Genomic DNA, 19,104 nt, shown 5'->3' with positions numbered 1-19,104 from the left:
TGTGGGAACCAAGGTCATTCCAACAGGTGTCTGGGAGAGGAGGAGCGAAATAACCAAGCAATTGAACAGCACCTCGATTGACTTGGGGAAGGAGAGTAACTATCTTTTTTAATTAGGTGAAAACCGCGGGAACTTTCAGAACCAGTTTTCACCAGTTGTGCCCATATGATGTATCCAATAAAATTTTTCTTTTGAGGAATCTACTAGCCTCGGGGTTCTGCTTTCTATAGGTGCATTACTTGGAACGCTGACACTCTTATTTGTCACCAATTTGGTATTGAATATTAGTTGACCATATTCTTGCATATAGGCTGGAATAAATAGCACTAGCAATAGCACTTAGACATATACCACTTTACAGTGCTTTACAGTCCTAAATCTAAGCAGTTTACAGAGTCAGCCTCTTGCCCCCAACAATCTGTCCTTATTTTACCCACCTTGGAAGTATGGAAGGCTGAGTCAACCTTGAGCCAGGTGAGATTCAAACTGCCCAATTGCAGGCAGCCGGCAGGCAGCAGAAGTAGCCTGCAGTACTGCACTCTAACCACTGCGCCAACGTGGCTCAAATCTCCTATGCTGCAACCTAACCAATGGTCCAGATTTTTTGCACCTGAGAAGCCCCTCTTTTTTAAAAAAAGAATTGCTAACTGATAAACAAATGCCTCCAAAGGTATGTTGGGGGAATGCTAGTGATATGTTTCCTAGGGTGTGGGGAAGCGGTGTGAAGGGATTATTATTACATCAAAACCTGTAATGCTTCAAATGGCAAGATATGATCTGTCTTCTTTGTTGATCCATGCGCTAATTAATCAAGGAGAAAATTACCGCATAGCTGATGATGTTCCCTGATGTCTTAACTAGCAGAAGGAAGGCAGATGAAAAGTTGTGCTCAGTTTGGCTTGTGAGCCATAGTGGAGAGAAGAGAGAGCGTGAGAACAGCGCTCTATGGAAGTGCCCCGTTCCTCATGATTGTGTTAGAGTGGATTACTAAGTTTGATGGAGACTAGTAATTACTAGTAACCAACCCAATGAGGGTGGGACGCAGTGCCTCAGTGGCTAAGATGCTGAGCTTGTCAATCAGAAAGTTCGGCGCTTCGAATCCCTGGCGCTGCGTAACGGAGTGAACTCCTGTTACTTGTCCCAGCTTCTGCCAACCTAGCAGTTCGAAAGTATGTAAAAAAATACAAGTAGAAAAATAGGAACCACCTTTGGTGGGAAGGTAACAGCATTCTGTGCGCCTTCGGCATTGAGTCATGCTGGCCACATGACCATCGAGAGGTCTTCGGACAACTCTGGCTCTTTGGCTTTGAAACAGAGGTGAACACCGCCCCTTAGAGTTGGAAATGACTTGCACATATGTGCAAGGGGAACCTTTACTTTAACCCAATGGGAAGCCCTACTTCCATCTTTCTGAGCCACGATGGTGCAGTGGTTAGAGTGCAGTACTGCAAGCTACTTCTGCTGACTGCCAACTGCCTGCAATTTGTTAGTTCAAGTCTCACCAAGCTTAAGGTTGACTCAGCCTTCCATCCTTCCGAGTTGGGTAAAATGAGGACCCAGATTGTTGGGGGCTGATATGTTGACTCTCTAAATCGCTTACAGAGGGCTGTAAAGCACTGTAAAGCAGTATGTACAGTAAGTCTAAATGCTAAGTGTTACTATAGTATTGCTTTATTATTGACTATTTTAACTGGCTTCGTTCTGCAGTGTCCAACGGCTACCAAGGCAACATTTGGAGTGCACATTAAAGTCGTAGGAGACTGGACAGGTATGTCAACAGCCCAGCTGTACACTGTCTCTTGTAATGAATAAGGTAAGGGTAAAAGTTCCCCTCGCACATATGTGCTAGCCATTCCCGACTCTAGGGGGCCAGAACAGCCAGCACTGTCCAAAAACGTCCCCATGGTCAAGTGGCCGGCATGACTAAATTCCGAAGGCATATGGAACGCTGTTACCTTCCCACCAAATATGGTCCCTATTTTTCTACGTGCATTTTTACATGCTTTCAAACTGTTAGGCTGGCAGAAGCTGGGACAAGTAACAGGAGCTCACTCCGTTATGCGGCGCTAGGGATTCGAACTGCCGACTTTTCTGGTCAACAAGCTCAGCATCTTAGCCACTGAGCCACCGCATCCCTGTGTTGTAATGAATACCTTGATACAAAATCCGAACCATTTGTGTGTCATTGCAGAGTAATAAGCCCTGTTTCCCATCTCGGCCTCCCAACAATTTTATTGTGGTGTGAATTGATCGAAGTATGCTCATAAACACCCTGCTCTTCTAAAGCTGGATAACCGGTCTTGTTAATTTACATAAATACAGGCAGTGCTTGACTTACAATGCTCATTTAGTGAACATTCAAAGTTACGATATTGAAAAACCTATAGCCGTTTTCCATAGTTATGACCTTTGCAGCATCCCCGTGATCGTGTGATCAGAATTCAGATGCTTGGTCACCGGTTCGTACTTATGACCGTTGCTGTGTCCCAAAGCCATGATCCCCTTTTGCAACCTTCTCACAAGCCAAGTCAATGGGGAAGCCAGATTCACTTAACAACCAGGTTGCTAACTTATCAACTCTAATGATTCACTTAACAACCAGGTTGCTAACTTATCAACTCTAGTGGTTCACTTAACAACTGTGGCATAAAATGAGGCAAAACTCACTTAACAAATGTCTCGCATAACAACATAAGCTTTGGATTCAATTGTGGTCATGAGTCGAGCACTACCTATAAGGTGGCTTGATTTGTGTCTGTTTGAGTGTGTGTGTGTGTGTGTGTGTGTGTGTGTGTGTGTGTGTGTGTGTAAGAGAAAGTCAGGTGCTAGCAACCAGAGCCACTCATGAATAGCTAAAGTTAGATATTTTAGACATTCTTGTAATATAAGTGGTAGACAACTTATATTACAAGAATGTCACCAGACTGCTTGTCTTTCCCTGGGAACAGTCTGGTAAAGCTTCATGGATCTTGGGGGAGGTCATATGTTGCTTGTGGTTACAAATGACTCCAAGCTAGGCGCTGACTTGACTCCTCCTTCCAGCCTCACTGGCAGTTTCTTTGTTTTATCTGTAAAATGTATTGGCTGTCCGTGTTACTACAAGGTAAATTCTCAGCATCTTACAATCCTAACCCAGAGAGATTTTGTGTGCTATGCCTTTATTTCTTTGGGCATTGCATCTGGGAATTGTCACAGAAAATGTAGGTAAGGAGATTCTTGTACCAGCTGTTTGATTGCCTTCTCAATTACTTAACATCTTATATCATAGTGTGATTGTCACATTACCTTTCATTTCACCATATGCTTCTCCTCCTGGATGGTGGGAAATATCCTTTCGGGTCACAGAGTCCTCTGGAATTCTATGATGCTCTTTTAATTATTATTATTTTTGCATCAAGTAGGTTGGCTAGAAAGGCAATTGAATGAATGAAAATGGCTTAACATTCGGATCCACAATGCAAGGGGGAAAACCCTAGAGCAGGGGTGTCCAAACTTGAGAACTTTAAGACTTGTGGACTTCAACTCCCAGAATTCCCCAGCCAGCATGGCTGGCTGGGGAATTCTGGGAGTTGAAGTCCACAAGTCTTAAAGTTCTCAAGTTTGGACACCCCTGCCCTAGAGTTATAAAAATAGAGGGCAGATAGAGTTAATTTATATGAGGAAGGGGGAGTTCAGTTCATGGAGGGTGTTTCCCCCTTTTTAGTGCTGTAATTATTTACTGTGTGTTGTATCTCATGAAGATGTGTCATTTGCATTGTAATGCAAATACGAAAAGGATCCCGTTGGCATACATATACGTGATTTGTGTACACAAACATAACCAAAAATAGTTTTTATTCAAAGATTTTATAACTATAATACATTCAGAGGGAAAAAAATAGAAAGTAAGTGTGAAAAAGGAAAGAGAAAAGAAGAGACGAAGAAGAAGCAAGTCAGCAAAAAGCAAAGAATCCGGATCCAGCCTGCGGGGTGCTTAGATCTAGCCCATGGGGCCACCCTGGAAACAGTGAAGGAGTGGAGCGTGATGCCTCTGCCAGAGTAAACAGACTTTAGGAGGGCTGTGGGTAGAAGGTTGCAGGAGTCCATCACAACCGAAAATGGATTCGGGAGCCTGTTTTCTTTGGTAGAGTGCTCGGGCCACCACAGGCGCCCATGGCACGAGTGACGTCGAGCTGGCCACGCCCACCCTAGCCCCCTGAGGTCAGACACAATCCTGATGTGGCCCTCAATGAAATCGAGTTTGACACAGCAGTTATACCTACAATTCTAATCAAGCCTCTCTCTAACCTGACATCATAATTTTTTCTTTCTTTCTATAACTTAATTCTTTCTAATCATCAAAACTGCGAGTCACCAAATTGGTTTCTTTTTATGCAAAAAAAGTCCATAAAGGGTTTCCAGCCCTTGATAAATGTCAATAATGACCTTTCCTTAATCGAATAAGTCAGTTTGTCACCTCCGCAAGTTCTGTCAATTTCATCAACCGTTCCTCCATGATGGCTAATGCCAAATCTCCCCATCTTTGTGCATGTAGTAATCTCACACAGTAATCATATATTGAAATGATCTTCCGGGACTTCTAGAATAGAATAGCATACAATTCGATACGATGTGATATGATACGATACGATACAATACGATACAATACAATACAATACAACACAGTAGTATTCTTTATTGGCCAAGTGATTGGACACAGAAGGAATTTGTCTTCGGTGCATATGCTTTCAGTGTACATAAAGAAAAAAAATAGAATACATTCATCAGGAATCATAAGACACAACACTTAGTGATAGTCATAGGTTACTAATAAGCAATCAAATCATACTAGAAAACAAATAAAACAATATAAATTGTAAAGAAACAAGCAACATGGTTATAGTCATAAGTGGGAAGAGATAGGTACTAGGAAGGATGAAAAGAATAATATTAATTCAGTCTTAGTAAATAATTTGACAGTGTTGTGGGAATTAGTTGTTTAACAGAATGATGGCATTAGGGGAAAAACTCTCCTTGTGCCTTGTTGTTCTGATGTGCAGTGCTCTATAGCGTCATTTTGAGAGTAGAAGTTGAAACAATTTATGTCCAGGATGCGAAGGGTCTGTAGATATTTCTCAGCCCTCTTTTTGACTCGTGCAGTATACAGGTCCTCAATGGAAGGCAGGTTGGTAACAATTGTTTTTTCTGCAGTTCTAATTATCCATTGAAGTCTGTGTCTGTCTTGTTGGGTTGCAAACCAGGCAGTTATGGAGGTACAGATGACAGACTCAATAATTCCTCTGTAAAGCAGAATCAGCAGCTTCTTGGGCAGTTTGAGCTTTCTGAGTTGACGCAGAGAGAACATACTTTGTTGTGCTTTTTTAAAAAGAAAATCTGTTTAACCAGCTGCCCTTAAAGGAAAAGTTCTGGCTTCAATTTAATTATAAACTTTAATATTTTCTGTATCAATATCAATTCCGAAAACCATTTGATTCCAAGGATATTTTTTTAAGCTGATAAAATGTCCCTTCACCTTGTTCATGCTTCCAAGATTTTCAGCCTTTATACATTCTAGAATCGAGATAATTTCTTTGGTGTCATGTACCAATGATACCTTATTTTATTTTTAAAATACTAACTGATAACCGGGCACTGCCTGGGTATTTGTTTATCCCAACCCTCCTTCCATGAACGTTGCTGCAATTTCTAATATTGGATTTTCCCCCTTACCAGAGGGAGTTCCCTTGTGGAGTACTGTGAAGCTGTTACCATGGCAACTCCACAGCAGAAGCCATTTTAAGGCAGTACAGTAGAAGCCGTTTTAAGGCATACCAAGCTCTTACCAGAACACAAAGCCCAAGGGATGTTAGGGGTGTCTTACCCCCCACAGTATTTTTTTCCAGAGGTTAAGTAAACTGTGTACCAAGTTTGGTTGAAATTGCTCAAGACGTTCCATAGTTGTGCTGGAATATACACACATGGACAGTGATAGATAGATGATAGATAGATAGATAGATTTTATTCTCTTTAAGATCATAATAATATAAATTTCAACCTATTCTACCACATATTTTCATGAATCCATCTGAAAACCCTAATCCTAACCCTATAACCAATATTTACCCTACATTATCATACATACTGTACTTTAACCTGTTCTTCTTTCATTTCATATTTCAACAAAAATGTACCATTTAGCAATGGCTTTTTCATCATTGGTGCACAATTGCACCTTAATTTCTGTTTTACTTTCTTTTGTAACATCTTTTTATCCATTTTAATTTTTTCTGTAAGGAAAAATGATTGACAACTATATCCTTCTGCCTTTTATCCATTTTAAATTTTCTTTAAGAAAAAACGATTGACAACTATATCCCTTTGCTGTTAGTTGCTCTCTTGATTTGATTTAATTTAATTTTAAAAAGGATGTTTTTTCCCCAATCTTAGTTTAACACTTAAAGGTTACACTAGGTTGGCTCTCCAATCTGAATTCTGGATAGGAACTTTTGAAGGGAGCTATGACCCAAGAACATGTTGATGCTTTCTCTGATGTGGGAATAAGAAAAACAGAGTCATATCATCCTAACCATCCTGGTAAATGAGAGTAGCATACGGCTATCCTTAATTCTTTTTCTTTTCTAATTATACTCTAGACGTTCATTAGAATGTATGTAGAAGACATTCTTGGCAGGAATACAGTTTGCCTTAATAAAAAAAAGTATCCATTCCAGAAACAGTCCTAAATAATTAAGGTGGGAAGATAGAACACCTGCTGAAGTACTTAGGGAGTTAATATCAGATACAGTGGTGGGTTTCTACCGGATCGCACCGGATCGTGCGAACCGGTTGAAGAATGAACCCGGAAGTAATTTCCGGCCCCGCCCCCTTGGCGTTTTTTTTTGCATCGGGGCTGACTCCCCGCCGCCACTGCTGTTCCTTGTCTTCTGGCCCGTTTCCCAACTGGCCTTTCCTCGCTTGGAGGGCTTTGGAGGGAAGCTTCTGCAGAAGCCCGGGTGAGTGACAACAAGTTCCCGCCGTTACGAAGTCTCGGAGGCTGTAATTTTCTGAGCTGTGCGCGCGCGCCTGTTTTCCACGGCGTGGAGCAGCAGCGAGGCTCTGCGAGGCCGGCAATGACTCAGGATGCCATCCGGGAAGACGAGGAATGCGAGGGGGGACCGTTGACGGCCTCTGCAATCATCGCTCGCCTCGCAGAGCCTCGCTGCTGCTCCACGCCGTGGAAAACAGGCGCGCGCGCACAGCTCAGAAAATTACAGCCTCCGAGGCTCAGAACGCTTCGGAGGGAAGCTTCTGCATAAGCCCGGCCGAGTGACAAGAAGTTCCCACCGTTACGAAGTCTCGGAGGCTGTAATTTTCTGAGCTGTGCGTGCGCGCCTGTTTTCCACGGCGTGGAGCAGCAGCGAGGTTCTGCGAGGCCGGCAATGACTCAGGATGCCATCCGGGAAGACGAGGAACGCGAGGGGGGACCGTTGACAGCCTCCGCAATCATCGCTCGCCTCGCAGAGCCTCGCTGCTGCTCCACGCCGTGGAAAACAGGCGCGCGCGCACAGCTCAGAAAATTACAGCCTCCGAGGCTCAGAACGCTTCGGAGGGAAGCTTCTGCAGAAGCCCGGGTGAGTGACAACAAGTTCCCGCCGTTACGAAGTCTCGGAGGCTGTAATTTTCTGAGCTGTGCGCGCGCGCCTGTTTTCCACGGCGTGGAGCAGCAACGAGGCTCTGCGAGGCGAGCGATGATTGCGGAGGCCGTCAACGGTCCCCCCTCACGTTCCTCGTCTTCCCGGATGGCATTTGGAGTGATTGCCGGCCACACAAACCTTGCTGCTGCTCCACGCCGTGGAAAAAAAGCGGGCGCGCACAGCTCAGAAAATTACAGCCTCCGAGGCTCAGAACGCTTCGGAGGGAAGCTTCTGCAGAAGCCCGGGTGAGTGACAACAAGTTCCCGCCGTTACGAAGTCTCGGAGGCTGTAATTTTCTGAGCTGTGCGCGCGCGCCTGTTTTCCACGGCGTGGAGCAGCAACGAGGCTCTGCGAGGCGAGCGATGATTGCGGAGGCCGTCAACGGTCCCCCCTCACGTTCCTCGTCTTCCCGGATGGCATTTGGAGTGATTGCCGGCCACACAAACCTCGCTGCTGCTCCACGCCGTGGAAAAAAAGCGGGCGCGCACAGCTCAGAAAATTACAGCCTCCGAGGCTCAGAACGCTTCGGAGGGAAGCTTCTGCAGAAGCCCGGGTGAGTGACAACAAGTTCCCGCCGTTACGAAGTCTCGGAGGCTGTAATTTTCTGAGCTGTGCGCGCGCGCCTGTTTTCCACGGCGTGGAGCAGCAACGAGGCTCTGCGAGGCGAGCGATGATTGCGGAGGCCGTCAACGGTCCCCCCTCACGTTCCTCGTCTTCCCGGATGGCATTTGGAGTGATTGCCGGCCACACAAACCTCGCTGCTGCTCCACGCCGTGGAAAAAAAGCGGGCGCGCACAGCTCAGAAAATTACAGCCTCCGAGGCTCAGAACGCTTCGGAGGGAAGCTTCTGCAGAAGCCCGGGTGAGTGACAACAAGTTCCCGCCGTTACGAAGTCTCGGAGGCTGTAATTTTCTGAGCTGTGCGCGCGCGCCTGTTTTCCACGGCGTGGAGCAGCAACGAGGCTCTGCGAGGCGAGCGATGATTGCGGAGGCCGTCAACGGTCCCCCCTCACGTTCCTCGTCTTCCCGGATGGCATTTGGAGTGATTGCCGGCCACACAAACCTCGCTGCTGCTCCACGCCGTGGAAAAAAAGCGGGCGCGCACAGCTCAGAAAATTACAGCCTCCGAGGCTCAGAACGCTTCGGAGGGAAGCTTCTGCAGAAGCCCGGGTGAGTGACAACAAGTTCCCGCCGTTACGAAGTCTCGGAGGCTGTAATTTTCTGAGCTGTGCGCGCGCGCCTGTTTTCCACGGCGTGGAGCAGCAACGAGGCTCTGCGAGGCGAGCGATGATTGCGGAGGCCGTCAACGGTCCCCCCTCACGTTCCTCGTCTTCCCGGATGGCATTTGGAGTGATTGCCGGCCACACAAACCTCGCTGCTGCTCCACGCCGTGGAAAAAAAGCGGGCGCGCACAGCTCAGAAAATTACAGCCTCCGAGGCTCAGAACGCTTCGGAGGGAAGCTTCTGCAGAAGCCCGGGTGAGTGACAACAAGTTCCCGCCGTTACGAAGTCTCGGAGGCTGTAATTTTCTGAGCTGTGCGCGCGCGCCTGTTTTCCACGGCGTGGAGCAGCAACGAGGCTCTGCGAGGCGAGCGATGATTGCGGAGGCCGTCAACGGTCCCCCCTCACGTTCCTCATCTTCCCGGATGGCATTTGGAGTGATTGCCGGCCACACAAACCTCGCTGCTGCTCCACGCCGTGGAAAAAAAGCGGGCGCGCACAGCTCAGAAAATTACAGCCTCCGAGGCTCAGAACGCTTCGGAGGGAAGCTTCTGCAGAAGCCCGGGTGAGTGACAACAAGTTCCCGCCGTTACGAAGTCTCGGAGGCTGTAATTTTCTGAGCTGTGCGCGCGCGCCTGTTTTCCACGGCGTGGAGCAGCAACGAGGCTCTGCGAGGCGAGCGATGATTGCGGAGGCCGTCAACGGTCCCCCCTCACGTTCCTCGTCTTCCCGGATGGCATTTGGAGTGATTGCCGGCCACACAAACCTCGCTGCTGCTCCACGCCGTGGAAAAAAAGCGGGCGCGCACAGCTCAGAAAATTACAGCCTCCGAGGCTCAGAACGCTTCGGAGGGAAGCTTCTGCAGAAGCCCGGGTGAGTGACAACAAGTTCCCGCCGTTACGAAGTCTCGGAGGCTGTAATTTTCTGAGCTGTGCGCGCGCGCCTGTTTTCCACGGCGTGGAGCAGCAACGAGGCTCTGCGAGGCGAGCGATGATTGCGGAGGCCGTCAACGGTCCCCCCTCACGTTCCTCGTCTTCCCGGATGGCATTTGGAGTGATTGCCGGCCACACAAACCTCGCTGCTGCTCCACGCCGTGGAAAAAAAGCGGGCGCGCACAGCTCAGAAAATTACAGCCTCCGAGGCTTCGTAACGGTGGGAACTTGTTGTCACTCGGCCGGGCTTATGCAGAAGCTTCCCTCCAAAGCCCTCCAAGCGAGGAAAGGCCAGTTGGAAAAGGGGCTTTGCTCCTGCTCCGGGCTGGAGGCTTCCCTCCGAAGTCTTAGGATGTTCTGAGGAGCCCCTCAAGGAAAAACGCCGCTGCCAGGTAGTTAAAAGTACCTCTCTGATTCTGTCAGACTCTGTCAGTCTCTCTCTGATTCCCTCTCTCACTCCCTCTCTGTTCCTCTCTCTCTCTGTCTGTCTGTCTCACTCACACACACACACTGTGGTCACCTTGTTGAGTGTTCCAATCACATTTGAAACACTCAACAACTGGCTTGCATTTATGGTATTTTGCAGCATTCTGCAGTCATAGGACCAAAATATATGGTTAAAAGCATATATTTTGGTCCTATGACTGCAGAATGCTGCAAAATACCATAAATGCAAGCCAGTTGTTGAGTGTTTCAAATGTGATTGGAACACTCAACAAGGTGACCACAGTGTGTGTGTGTGAGTGAGACAGACAGACAGACAGAGAGAGGGAGTGAGGGAGGGAATCAGAGAGACTGACAGACACACACACACACACACACAGAGACAGAGAGGGGGAGGGAGGGAGAGAAAGATAGAGAGACACACACAGAGTGAGTGATTAAGTGAATGAGTGAGAGACAGACACACCCAAATACACAGAATGACAGAGAGAGAGGAAGGGAGGGGAGAGAGACAGAGGGAGAGACAGAGACAGACACACACACACACACACATACACACAGAGTGAGTGAGAGACAGACAGACACACACACACAGAGTGACAGAGATGGGGGAAGGAGGAGAGAGAGACAGAGATACAGAGAGAGAGACAGACAGATAGACACCCAGAGAAAATGACAGAGGGAGACAGAGAGGGAGAGAGAGAGAAAGAGCCAGAGAGAGAGAAAAAAAGAAAAAGAAAAAAAGAAAGTGGGAGAGAGAGATGAAAGAAAGAAAGAAAAAGAACTTATGACCACAATTGAGCCCAAAATTTTGGTTGCTAAGCAAGAGCATCGTTAAGTGAGTTTCACCACATTTTCCAAGTTAGCCATGCCCACCTGGTCACATGACTGCCAAGCCACTCCCACCAGGTCACATGGCCGGCAAGCCACTCCCACAAAGGAGGCCACACCCACAGAGTAGGTTCCAAAAAAATTTGAAACCCACCACTGATCAGATACTAGCTGTTAACCTAGTGTTGTCCGGTTATTTATTTATAGAGGGAAAATGTCCGGACCAAACGTAATTTCTAATGTTGGATTTCCCCCCTCCCCTTACCATAGGGAGCCCCCTTGTGGAGTACTGTGAAGCCATTACTGTGCTGTACAGTAGAATCCATTTTAAGGGAGTACAGCAGAAGCCATTTGAAGGCACAACAGGCTGTATCGTAGCAGAACGCAGACCCCTCACAGTATTTGTTTCCAGAGAGTAAGTCATCTGTGTACCAAGTTTGGTTGAAATTGCTCGTTAATATCAGATATAAGGAATATCTTCCTGACCAGTGCACGCCCTGTCATCGTTTGAAAAGTATTGCCAAAAAGCAAAGCAAGGCAAGAATTACACAATGAGATGTGTGATGTGTTTTTCAAAAATCTTTGCATGGATTTATATGCAGAAACCACAGGGGAGCTCAAAATAGGTAATGGGTGTCTTGTGGGCTAGTATGTCTTTAGTAGTTTAAATCATGTTGGCCACCATGATTGTCAAGGGACTCATCAACCCCTGGATTGGCCTCTGCTGGGTAAATGTATTGATTTATTTGTTAGATTTGTCAAGGTCAGCTGAGAAAGCACACCGTTGCTCTGTACATCTCTGTGGCCTGCTACGTTTTAGCAATAAGAAGAAGGAGCTCCCAGTAGAGCAATATATCATCCCGAGTGCCCTAAGGGATGTGATTAAATAGATGAAGTGATGGAGAATGTAATCACTAGTGTCCACCATTGGATAGCCGTGATTCAGATTTTTAGGGAAGGAGATAGAGGGAGAGATTAAACTTGTGACTTCTGAGCAGAGACAGCGACCATGATTGCCCACTGTCTAATTTAAATTGCAGGTAGTCCTTGATTTAGGAACACAATTGAGGCCCAAATTTGTGTGGCTAAGCGAGACAGTTGTTATGTGAGTTTTGCAACGTTTTACGACCTTCCTTGCCATGAACAACTTAATTTAAAAGGCTCAGTGGCTAAGATGCTGAGCTTGTCATTCAGAAAGATCGGCAGCTTGACGGTTCGAATCCCTAGCACGCTCCCGTTACTTGTCCCAGCTTCTGCCAACCTAGCAGTTCGAAAGCACATAAAAATGCAAGTAGAAAAATAGGAACCACCTTTGCTGGGAAGCAGTGGTGGGTTTCAAAATTTTTTGGAACCTACTCTGTGGGTGTGGCCTCCTTTGTGGGAGTGGCTTGCCAGCCATGTGACCTGGTGGGAGTGGCTTGCCGGCCATGTGACCGGGTGGGAGTGGCTTGCCGGCCATGTGACTGGGTGGGAGTGGCTTGGCAGTCATGTGACCGGATGGGAGTGGCCAAGACAATGTCACTGAATTTTTTGCCCCAATGAATGATCTACAAAAAGAAGATATCAAAAAGGAAATTTATTATTTTGTGCACTTACTACTTAAATAAGATTAAAATAAGTACACAAAACAATAAAAGAGCTACTTACAGAAGGTAAGTAGCTTACTACTTACTACTTGTATTTCAAAGGGAATAAATACATATTTAATTTTACACATGTTAACAGCTGTTGGAATTGTGTTTGCACAACAGTGGAAAAAACAAAGATATGAAAATGAATAAATATTAGAATGTGCAAGAATGAATAAATTGACAATTAAAACCAAGAAGGTTTTGAATACTTTTTCACGTGGAATTTGTTTTATCAATTGCTAACTAACAAAAACAGCAATTAGAAATCTAAAAGTATGAAAGAAAACACCAATTATGAAAGGAAAGGTCACTAAAATGTATAAGGAAATATTATTAGCACTTGATCATTATTAATGTGTAGATAACTGCGGGACATTACATACCCACAAACACAAACTATGACAGTGCCAGGAAAACACACACACACACACACACACACACACACACACACACACACAAACAATTTCCCCCCAAAAGACTGCAGATGAAACCAGTTTTTTTCCCTAACCCTAAGAACAGGAAAGACAAAGCCACTGGAATCAAAACCATCAAGGCATTGTGGGAAATTATAAAGGACAGTGCCAGGAAGCTCACAGAACCAGCAACCACATCACAATTACATAAACAACCAGGTATCACACAGAAACACACAAAATCTGGCAAAGATGCCTTGCACCAACCTGGCCTGCCCATAGAAAAGAAGCCACCTTGAGACACATACCATACACCAACCTGTACACTTAAAAGCAGCATATTGCATCACAAATAAAACATTTGCAAGAAGGAATAACATTTCTTGTAATAAACTTTCTATAAACAATAAATAAATAAAAATTCCCTAAAAATAATTAAAAACCACCAAGTTCAGAGAACACCAAAGGACCCCACAGTCCTCTCCCTCCTTATCTTTTTCCTTTTTGTCCTTCGACTTCTCCTCCTCCTCCTTTCCCCACAACCCCATCTAGCACTGATGATGTTACCTAGTTTGGTAGTGAAATGTCTGTAAAAAAACCACCAAGCTCAGAAAGCAGCAAGGATCCCACTTTCCCCCACCTCCTCCCTCTTTCTCCTTTTTGTCCCCCCCCCCCAAAGACTGCAAATGAAACCAGTGTTTTTTCCCCCCTAACCCTAAGGACAGGAAAGACAAAGCCACTGGAATCAAAACCATCAAGGCATTGTGGGAAATTATAAAGGACAGTGCCAGGAAGCTCACAGAACCAGCAACCACATCACAATTACATAAACAACCAGGTATCACACAGAAACACACAAAATCTGGCAAAGCTGCCTTGCACCAACCTGGCCTGCCCATAGAAAAGAAGCCACCTTGAGACACATACCATACACCAACCTGTACACTTAAAAGCAACATATTGCATCACAAATAAAACATTTGCAAGAAGGAATAACATTTCTTGTAGTAAATATATTTTATAAACAATTAAAACATAAAAATTCCCAAACAATAATTTAAAAAAGATATTCTATAAATAAAAAAAAATCCTTAAAAAACATTGTTAAGTATTCCACCAGCAATAATTTATACTATAACTATTTTAAGGTATTGTACCAACTGTAACCATTATTCCACCAGCAATAATTTATACTGTAACCATTTCAAACTATTCCACACACAATAATTTAAAATGAAACCATTAAAAATATTCCATACTACAATTAAACAATTTAAAACAATTATATGCACAATACATTTTAAAGTATTGAGTATAGAATATTTTAAAATGGTTTATTTTAATTTATTTTGGATAGAATCTTTTTTTAAATAGTCTAAGACAATTTTAAAAAAAGAATCCACACACAATAAATTGAAGTAAACCATTTTAAAATATTCTACACTCAATACTTTTAAGTAAAATTATTTTAAAAAATTCTATGCACAATAAATAAAATATTATTTTAAAATACATTTAAAAAATAAAAGAAAAAAAGCCAGGTTACTTACCAGCAGGCAGAATCAACAGCTCTCCGATGCGATGGATGGATGCAACAGGCAGCAGACAGGCAGAGAGGCAGCAGGACAGGTAAGAATGTTTAAGACTGCTTAGGGCTGGAGAGGGGTGGGGGGGGCTTTTGGCCTAGCCTCGCGGAGGCTTGCCACCCACGCCAGCCCGGTGCTTCGTATCGGAAAGGCCCAAAGGCCTTTCCGAGACGATGCAAAGCTCCGGGCGGCTGCGCCGCCCACGTAAGCACGGCGCTTCGTCTCGGAAAGGCCCGAAGGCATTTCCGAGACGATGCAAAGCTCCGGGCGGCTGTGCCGCCCACGCGAGCACGGCGCATGTTCTCGGAAAGGCTCGAAGGCCTTTCCGAGATGATGCAAAGCTCCGGGCGGCTGCACCGCCTACGCGAGCACGGCGCTTCGTCTCGGAAAGGCCCGAAGGCATTTCCGAGACGATGCAAAGCTCCGGGCGGCTGCGCCGCCCACGCGAGCACGGCGCTTCGTCTCGGAAAGGCCCGAAGGCATTTCCGAGACGATGCAAAGCTCCGGGCGGCTGCGCCGCCTACGCGAGCACGGCGCTTCGTCTCGGAAAGGCCCGAAGGCATTTCCGAGACGATGCAAAGCTCCGGGCGGCTGCGCCGCCTACGCGAGCACGGCGCTTCGTCTCGGAAAGGCCCAGAGGCCTTTCCTCGGCGAAGCAAGCCTCCCGCCGGCCGCGTCGCCCACGCGAGCATGGCGCTTCGTCTCGGAAAGGCCCAGAGGCGTTTCCTCGGCGAAGCAAGCCTCCCGCCGCCCCCTCTCGTGCTTAGTTGCTTACCTGAGGGAAGCAGCAAGCTCTCAGCGAAGAGAAGGGAGTTTTGAAATGGAGGACGACCCGCTTTTAAACGGGTCGCCTCCAGCCCGCTCACTGATTGGCTGAACTCCAGCCAATCAATGAGCGGCTAGCTGGGCTAGCTAGCTTAGTGCGGGGGAGCGGGCGAGCTCCGTTGGGATGGCAAGGGGGATAAAGTGACAGGACCGGTGCCGGTTCCCGGTTACTTCCGGGTCCGGTTACTTCCGGGTTCGGTCTTCAACCGGTTCGCGCGATCCGGTGCGAACCGGTAGGAACCCACCACTGCTGGGAAGGTAACAGCGTTCCGTGCACCTTTGGCGTTTAGTCATGCACCCTAGAGTCGGGAACGACTAGCACATATGTGCGAGGGGAACCTTTACCTTTAATCCAGGGGTGTTAAACTCAAGACCTGGGGGCCGGATCCAGCCCACAGGGTGCTTGGATCTGGCCCATGGGGCAGCTCTGGAAACAGCGAAGGACCGTCCCGCAGTGCCTCTGCCAATGAAAAGCGAGGGCATGCAGCCCTCTCGAGCGCCATTTTCGCTGGCAGAGGGTTGCAGGAGGCCGTCACAGTCGAAAACGAGTTTCGGAGCCTGTTTTTGCTGGCAGAGTGCTCAGGCCACCACAGGTGCCCCCGAAACTAGCGATGTCAAGCTGGCCACACCCCCATGCCCCCCCCAATGTCAAACACAGCCCTCATTGAAATCGAGTTTGACACCCCTGATCTATTGTGGAAACCCCTGAAGCACGACCAAGGAAGCTTCTCACAATTCCTAGATTTCATCATTGCAGGGAGAAAAAAAATAGTTTTCATTTGTGTGTGTGTGTGTGTGTGGTAGGTGGGAGCAGCAGTCACTTAAACAAAAGTGTCACCTTTGACTGACAATGAAGCAAGGGAATTGCAGTCAAATCATAGACATAGTTCAACTTCCTGTACAGTACCGGAATGAAAATTAGAGCATCCGTGACAGATGGCAGCGTAGGCTCTGAAAGCTGAAAGGGGCCATTTAGGCTATTTTATCCCAATCCCTATTTGGCACAAAAATGCAGATTACAGCAGCCCTGACAGATGGCTGCCTCATCTCTGCTTGAGCATAATCAATGAATGAGAACCTACCACCTCTCTTAGTAATTGCATCTTCTATTGACCGAAAGGCTCCTTGCTTCTTAGACACTTCTTTCATGTCGTTGAATCGGAATCTGTGTCTCCTTGACTCCATGCATGGTGGAAGGATGAAGAAGAGCTCTTGACCAAAAATGTGTGGTTTCCTTTATCAGTTTATTCTGAAACCCAATTCAACATGCTAAATCTCATCTTTAAATGGTTAAATGGCTTGGAACCTTTTAAAGTTAATGGAATTTCTTTATCTCCTATAGCTAGATGATGCATAGGGCCTTTTCTGTGGTGGCTTCAAAGTTAAAAGGAATGCCTTGTTATTTAGGATTTTCAGGTCCTATCCTTACCAGCTTTTAGGGAACCCATAAACATTCATTCATTCATTCATTCATTCATTCATTCATTCATTCATTCATTCATTCCAATTCATTCATTCATTCATTCATTCCAATTCATTCATTCCAATTCATTCATTCCAATTCATTCATTCATTCATTCCAATTCATTCATTCATTCATTCATTCATTCCAATTCATTCATTCATTCAATCAATCCAATTCATTCGTTCCAATTCATTCATTCCAATTCATTCATTCATGCATTCATTCCAATTCATTCATTCATTCCAATTCATTCCTTCCTTCCAATTCCTTCCTTCCTTCCTTCCAATTCATTCATTCATTCAATCAATCCAATTCATTCATTCATTCAATCACTCATTCAATCAATCCAATCCAATCCATTCATTCAATCATTCATTCATTCATTCATTCATTCATTCATTCATTCATTCATTCATTCTAGTTTCCCCTGAATGAGTGCTAGTTCTGTCTAGGATACCCTGCAGAACTGGGAGTTTATAAACTTGAGGTCCTACAAATATTTCTTTTTCCTGTTCTCTACGCCATCAGCTTGTATACTTTCTTTTCCCTTTGTATCTGATTGGACGGAACATCTTCCTGTTTTAGATATACGTATTGCTAATAATCTGGCCATCCTGAAATCCAGAGAAACCCTGATTGTGTTTCGTTTTGAATTCAAAATAAACCATTAAAAAGGCACATAAAAGCAAACCAAGACATGCATACCATACCTCATCTGAATGCCTTTCAATTAAAATAAATAAATAAACAGCAAGGATCTCAGTTTGAGACCCTTTAAAGCTTAACTCCCAGAGAAGATACTCCTGCGTTTCCCCCAATTATTTCTGTCCGTCAGAACTGCATGGTAATAAGAGAAACATGAGCTTCAAAGAGTCGAGATCCTGGGAAATGCACCGTCTTTTTTCACAGCCTTCTCTGGCAGACTCCACCGAGCCTAAGTTAGCAAGAAATTTACTGGAAGTCCAGCTGCAGAATAACGTACTCACTACTCTTGTTCATTTCAGAATAGCTGCAATATCTTTCTTCCCTTGTTTCAAGATTCTTTCCCTGAGTTACCTGACTCTTATGCATTGCATTGCTCCCATCATTCTCTCATTCGAAAAAATTCAAAACAAACCAGAATGAATAGAATAACAGAGTTGGAAGGGACCTTGGAGGTCTTCAAGTCCAACCCCTTACTCTGGCAGGAAACCCTATACCAGTGGTGGGTTTCAAATTTTTTTAGAACCTATTCTGTGGGTGTGGCCTATTCTGTGGGCGTGGCTTGGCAGTCATGTGACCGGGCGGGTATGGCCAACTTGACATCACTCATGCACACTCAGTCACATGACCCGCCCCCCCAAGCCATGTAGCAAAAATTTTTGGGACTCCTATGAAAGGGGGGGGGGAAGAGAGGGGAAAACCTCCCAAAAATAGACAACTGGAGGATTAAGGGCCAAAATTAGGGAGATTAGAGAAGGCAGGACAGAGAAATCCAGTAGAAAGTTATTGCAGGCTGGGGAAAGAACCTTGGGAGATCGGAGGAGGAGAAACCCCCCGCTGTCCTATACCACTTCAAACAAATTATTTTGCAAAGTTCCTCATTGTTTTCTTTTAATGATTTATAGAGCTGTCCATCTTACAGTAATGACTTTGGCCAGCACGCAAAGATTAAAACCATTACAACAGTAAGAAACTCATGATGTACTGCTTAAACAGCAAGCCCTAAAAGCAAACCACATTGCCAAAAGAGCTCAGAAACTTCCTGGCTCAAAAGCCTAGTTCAAGAACCAGATCTTCAGACCCATACAGTAGGGTAGGAGCTCTGGAGAGATGCTTCCACTCAGGGATGAAATGCTACCGGTTCAGGCAAACAGGTATTTCTGACGATCAGCTGTGATGCACGATTTATCTTAGCTAGAATCATAAGATTTCTTGCTTTCTAGCTAACCTAAATCGCGTGGCACAGCGGATTCCCCCCTCTCACTGTTCTACTTACCTGGAAGGCTTCAAAGTGTTCCTTTTTTAGTGCTGCATGGGCATGCCTCAGGCACACATGCACGCAAAGCTTGCGCTCAGTAGCAGACTCACCAAACCGGTAGCAG

At 45.7% G+C, this 19,104-nt stretch overlaps 1 protein-coding gene across 1 annotated transcript in view; it reads left to right on the top strand.

Moving 5' to 3' along the window:
- NOX4 (NADPH oxidase 4) overlaps positions 1–19,104 on the top strand; it is a gene marked incomplete at its 5' end in the record, with an annotated part of 109,290 nt that overhangs the window by 44,718 nt on the left and 45,468 nt on the right. The window contains one exon of the mRNA XM_081952371.1: positions 1,708–1,768. Within this exon, the coding sequence (XP_081808497.1) occupies positions 1,708–1,768 (61 nt within the window). The remainder of the gene's footprint in view (positions 1–1,707; positions 1,769–19,104) is intronic.

This window comes from Natrix helvetica (assembly GCF_964273705.1).
Source record: "Natrix helvetica genome assembly, chromosome: 4".
NCBI lineage: Eukaryota > Metazoa > Chordata > Lepidosauria > Squamata > Natricidae > Natrix > Natrix helvetica.
This window is presented reverse-complemented; position numbering and strand designations above follow the sequence as displayed.